Below are 5,502 nucleotides of genomic sequence, written 5' to 3'. Positions count from 1 at the left end.
GAGAGAGAGAGAGAGAGAGAGAGAGAGAGAGAGAGAGAGAGAGAGAGAGGCAGGCAGAGAGACAGAGAGAGAGAGAGAGGCAGAGAGACACAGAGAGAGAGACAGAGAGAGAGACAGAGACAGAGAGAGAGAGAGACAGAGAGACAGAAAGAGCCATACCTCTGGAGATGTGTCTGACTTCTTCTGATCTTCCTAAGCAGGATTGGGATTGGAGGAGAAGGTGGGAAGACAGAGAGAGAGAGAGAGAGAGAGAGAGAGAGAGAGAGAGAGAGAGAGAGAGAGAGAGAGAGACAAAGAGAGAGACAGAAAGAGAGAGGGAGGATGGGAGAGTGTATACATTGTCTTTTCCTTGCCCCAGGGTCTGGACTCCCAGAGCTGAAGACCATGCTGTCTGGTGTGGTCCTGGAGGACTACCTAGACATCAAGAACTTTGGGGCTAAAGTGGTGGGCCTCTCCTGCACCCTGGCAACAGGCAGTACCATCTTCCTGGGAAAAGTGGTATGAACAAGGCAGGCCCACCTTCCTCCTTGTGTCCCCATGCCTCTGGAAGCACAACTAAGTCTCCAAGTGTGACAAGACACATCTCAGGATAGCCCTGGGGTTTGGGGTTAAGCTGAGGATGTAAATGAGGGGGTGTTGTCTCTGGGCCAGACTTGTGGCTCTCTTTACCCTGGGCCTTAAGGAAGAAGAGGAGGAGGAGGGAGAGGAGGAGGGAGAGGAGGAGGAAGAGGGGGGAGAGGAGGAGGAGGAAGAGGGAGAGGAATGAGAGGTGGAAGAGAGAGGAGGGAGAGGATGAAGAGGAGGAAGAGGAGGAAGATGAGAACTAAAAAGAGGAGGAAGAGGAGGAAAAAGAGGAGGGGAGGAGAAGGAAGGAGGGGAACACTCATATTCCCCAGACCATGGACCCTTGGCCTGCATCATGCCGCCCCCTATCAGGGCCCCTTCGTGCACCTGAGCGTGATGATCGCTGCTTATCTGGGCCGCGTGCGCACCAAGACCATCGGGGAAACTGAGGTAAGGGGGACAAGAAAGAGCCCCTTTGAGACTAGAAGGGGAAGTGAGCTAGTTTTGAACCCAGGGTTCTGTTTTCCCCAGAACAAGGCCAAAGAAATTGAAATGCTCTCGGCTGCAGCGGCAGTGGGCGTGGCCACAGTCTTCGCTGCCCCCTTCAGCGGTGAGAGCTCTGTCGTCTCAGCCGCCTTGTGGCTCCCATGGTCCTGTCCTCCCCAGCTTCATCACTCCCCGCCCCCCAGCTGGCTCCCGATCCCGGCAGGAGAGCCTTCAATCCTTCCATCCCAGGGTGGTTGGGGTGGGCTGTCCGACTGCTGTAGACTTCCTTTGAACTCCTGTGGATCTAGTTTCCCCGGCTGGAAAAACGGAAATCCTCACGGTCCTACCCTGAAGGTGGGAATGGGGACATGCTGACCTTTCTTGGCTTGAGTCAAGGGCAAAGGCAATAGGGGCCTCAGGATATCCAGGCGGCAAGCAATAGGTGAAGGAGAATATGACCCCACATCCTACAGCTAAGGAAAAGGGGTCCCCCTGAGCCGTGTGTCCCCTAGGTGTCCTGTTCAGCATCGAGGTCATGTCTTCTCACTTCTCTGTCTGGAATTACTGGAGGGGGTTCTTCGCTGCCACCTGCGGGGCCTTCATGTTCCGTCTCCTGGCGGTCTTCAACAGTGAGCAGGGTGAGCATCCTACTGGGACTTAGTCTCCACCCTCTCGCTTCTGTGACTCCTCCCCCATCGGCTCCTCCTTCCTTCCCCTTTCCATTCACCTCTTCTTTCCCTTCCTGTACTAAACTAAAAGAAAAATCAAGTGTGTGTGTGTGTGTGTGTGTGTGTGTGTGTGTGTGACTCAGTTGGTTTATGGCTTTGGGTGACACTGGAGGAACGTCCTCAGTCTGTCTGCATCTTGGTCACCACAGTGTCAAGGAGAAGGTTAAACAAAATCCAGAGGACACATGCATGGGGACAGTCCTGTTTCTGGGGTCAGGACTTCCAAGGGAGCGCACCTTCAAGCCCAGCATGGAATTTTCCTATAAGAACCTTCATTGCTATGACCCTCAGTGCAATCCCCTATTCCTCAATCATGAGGGCTTGGGGCCGCTGTACTAGCTCTGAACTAGTGTGTGGATTCCACAAAGATCAGCTAAAGCATGCAGGCTAGGAGAGGAGCCGGGGCCCTGTGCCTGTGAACAGAATACATGAGACAGTCAAGGTTGGAAGATACTGAAATTTTCCTCTGGGTAGAAGGCTGTGTGACACGATCGGACACCTCTAGGGTCTCCACGTGGTCTTTGAGAGGGACACTACAAGTGACTCCTCTGACCTCGACGTGCCTCCTCTCCTGTCCCCAAACAAGCACAGTGGATAAATCACGCTAGACCCTGGTTGGGTCTTGGTTGCCAAATTGTTGCCAGAGCAGCATCCAATCATAGCGTGTGCTCTGTGCCCAAACACTCACCCTCCTCAAGAGGAAATGCCATGACAGATACAGAGATGGAATAACAAATTTACTTATATTTTGGTCAAAACCGGAAGGGCCACAACTTGGGGAGAAGCTGAGAAGAGGACACATGCAGATGTAAAAAATCTTCTGACATGTCTGAGCGCCTGTGGTACCAAATCCTCCTGTCTGACGCAGAGTTTTCTTGGGGAAGTCTTAGTTGCTAGCACCTAAGGGTCTAGTTGCTTTCTTCTTAATCATCTAGGCAGACAGAGGGGAGCTACCAGGGCTGGGTTGAGAGGAAGGCTCTAGGGGTGGAAAGTGCTATGGCTGGCTGAACGGCAGGCCCAGGTTCAGAGCCAGAGTCCTTTGATCTCAGGGCGTGGCGCTAGCTCCCTGGTATGGATTATTCTGGGAGATGCTTTGGGTGGGGAGGAGTGTGACCTCAGACCCTCCCTCCCCCTCCCCCAGAGACAATCACCTCCATCTACAAGACCAGATTCCGAGTGGATGTGCCCTTCGACCTGCCTGAAATCTTCTTCTTTGTGGCTCTGGGGTAAGTGGGGTCTCAGGCCCTGACAGCCCAACTGGGCTTCTCCAGGCGTGACCTGGGGGCAGCTCGGGATTCACCCGCACCGCCACCTCCAGGTTCATCTGCGGGATCCTCAGCTGCGCTTACCTCTTCTGTCAGCGAACTTTTCTCCGTTTCATCAAGACCAATCGGTACAGCTCCAAACTGCTGGCTACAAGGTAGGTGAAGACCGGCAGGGAGCACCCGCTCTCGACCAAAAGGCCGAGCAAGCCCCACCCCTGAGTTAGAATCTTACCCACAAGTCCCTTGGCACCTTCTATGTAACACCTCACGGTATACATTTCCTCACTAACCCACCCCGCAAGTCCCATGACCCACTTACTGGAAACCAGCGCATCACGGAACCCTTCCCAGCATGCATTGTCTCCTCTCTCTGAGCCTTCTCTCCCCCTGATCTGGGAGTTCCTCTTCCTCCCTCCCAGCCTAGCAAGACAAATCTCCACCGTGGCCTGGCTGGACCATCCTCACTGTCTCCCTCTGTCCCAAACCCTCGCTCAGCTCCTCCCTTTGCTGTTCCCCTCCTCCTGGGCTCCCCTACCTTCCTCTCTGGAGGGGGTCTGTCAGTTTTCCTGCCTTGCCTTCCCAGGGGTGGTGGGCTTGTCTTTGCTAGGGAGCTGTCATGTCTCCCTACATTGTGGGGGAAGGAGATGGGACAAACAAGAGAGATTTCCCTTTCTCTCCCAGCAAGCCATCCTACGCAGCTCTGGTCGCGCTGGTCCTGGCCTCTGTCACCTATCCACCTGGTGTGGGCCGCTTCATGGCTTCCCGGGTAAGAGGCTCTGAGCTATTGGGATGGGTGGTGAGCCCCATTTACTGTCTCCTCTGTGTAGGTCGTGTCTCATTCATCCCAAAACTCTCCAGGGGAGGTCCTTAGGGGTTGATTTTCAGATGATGAGGTTGTATTTCAGCAATGGCAGGGCCATCCTCAGGGTCCTCGGCTAGGAAGAGATAGAATAGTTGAGACTCAAGTGGGCAAGGGACAGTTGGGGACCCGCTGACCTACCACTGCCTCTGCCACAGCTGTCCATGGCGGAACACTTGCACTCTCTGTTTGACAACAACTCGTGGGCGTTGATGACCCGGAACTCGTCCCCACCCTGGCCTGCTGAGCCCGACCCCCAGAACCTGTGGTTTGAATGGTACCACCCACGGTTCACCATCTTTGGGACTCTGGCCTTCTTCCTAGTCATGAAGGTGGGTCCCTTCTGTAGATCTGGGTAGGACAGGGCTGCCTTCATGAACGGACACTGGAGCCCGTCCACTTCCAACCTGAGCCTGGCCCACTGTGCTCCCAGAGAAGTCACATTCACGTCTCTGGCCTTGGATTCCTTTTTTTTTTTTTAACTTATAACTCAGTTTCTTTGTCTTTATGATGAAGTAGCTCAGCATCCTTAAGGAGGTGGACATGGTAACATGCCTGAAAAAATGACGCCAGCACTGGAGACGTGGGGTCAGGAGGTTCCCTTAGGGCTCACTGATCTGTCTGTCTAACCTAATCGATAAACTCCAGGTCCGTGAGGGTCTGTCTCAAAGGAGGTGGACAGCAGTTATAAGCATAACACCCGAGCTTGTCCTCTCACCTACACACACACACACACACACACAAACACACACACAAACACAGGTACAAAATTTCACACACACTTTTAAAAATGAAGCCATGGGGTAGTTACTCTTTCTGCACAAAGAGTGGGCTAAGGGCAAGAAAATGAATGACCTAACGTGTGCTCAGCACACAGTGGGCACTTTAATAGGGTTTGGTTACTTCCCCTGTTTGATGTCATCTGTAATTCCAGTCAGTACTGCAGGCTCAGCACGGGCATCCTTTTTTTTCTGGGAAACCCCCACTTCTGCCTCTGTTGTCCGTAACCTCTGCCCTCCGGTCCCCTCTCCCATTCTCGGCACAGTTTTGGATGCTGATTCTGGCCACCACGATCCCCATGCCTGCCGGCTACTTCATGCCTATATTCATCATTGGTGAGTCTGGACCCTAAGAGGTTCAAGGGCGAGGGCATAACCCTGATTCCCCACACACTACCCGTCTCACAGCCAGCGGGTACTGAGAATGAAGCAGGGTTCGAGGGTCTTGGGGTTCAGGTCGGCCTGACCACTCCTTCACTCTGAGTCTATGGCAGGAGCTGCCATCGGGCGCCTCTTGGGAGAGGCCCTGTCTGTCGCTTTCCCAGAGGGCATTGTGGCTGGCGGAGAGGTCAACCCCATCATGCCTGGGGGCTATGCTCTGGCCGGTGAGTGAACCTCACCCTTCAGGTGAGAAGACTCCATGGGCTAGAATATACTGAAGGGGCCGATGCTTGTGTACGGCGTGGAGTGAATTGTACAGTGAACCTCCCAACTCCTAAAGCCCCGCCCACTCCCAAAGCCCCACCCATCATCCGCTGAACCTCCCAGCTGGCCTGCCTCCCTCTCTCTCCCTCCCTCTCTCCCTCCCTCTCTCTCTCTCT

The 5,502-nt window shown here is 54.1% G+C and overlaps 1 protein-coding gene and 1 long non-coding RNA gene across 3 annotated transcripts in view; one reads left to right on the top strand and one right to left on the bottom strand.

Annotated features, from left to right (window-relative positions):
* The window catches only part of LOC114609593, a 4,539-nt gene extending 1,311 nt beyond the window's left edge, over positions 1-3,228 (bottom strand). Inside the window, exon 1 of the long non-coding RNA XR_003709556.1 lies at positions 3,128-3,228. This is a non-coding gene — a long non-coding RNA (uncharacterized LOC114609593). The remainder of the gene's footprint in view (positions 1-3,127) is intronic.
* The window catches only part of LOC114609591 (chloride channel protein ClC-Ka), an 18,876-nt gene that overhangs the window by 2,776 nt on the left and 10,598 nt on the right, over positions 1-5,502 (top strand). For both annotated transcript variants that reach the window (XM_028753952.1, XM_028753953.1), the window contains 10 exons: positions 359-498; positions 937-1,014; positions 1,096-1,174; positions 1,563-1,688; positions 2,920-3,004; positions 3,097-3,198; positions 3,725-3,809; positions 4,061-4,234; positions 4,948-5,017; positions 5,176-5,286. In XM_028753952.1, coding sequence (XP_028609785.1) covers positions 359-498; positions 937-1,014; positions 1,096-1,174; positions 1,563-1,688; positions 2,920-3,004; positions 3,097-3,198; positions 3,725-3,809; positions 4,061-4,234; positions 4,948-5,017; positions 5,176-5,286 — 1,050 coding nt within the window. The remainder of the gene's footprint in view (positions 1-358; positions 499-936; positions 1,015-1,095; positions 1,175-1,562; positions 1,689-2,919; positions 3,005-3,096; positions 3,199-3,724; positions 3,810-4,060; positions 4,235-4,947; positions 5,018-5,175; positions 5,287-5,502) is intronic.

Source organism: Grammomys surdaster, unplaced genomic scaffold, assembly GCF_004785775.1.
Source record: "Grammomys surdaster isolate TR1022 unplaced genomic scaffold, NIH_TR_1.0 125977, whole genome shotgun sequence".
NCBI classification, from domain to species: Eukaryota; Metazoa; Chordata; class Mammalia; order Rodentia; family Muridae; genus Grammomys; species Grammomys surdaster.
This window is presented reverse-complemented; position numbering and strand designations above follow the sequence as displayed.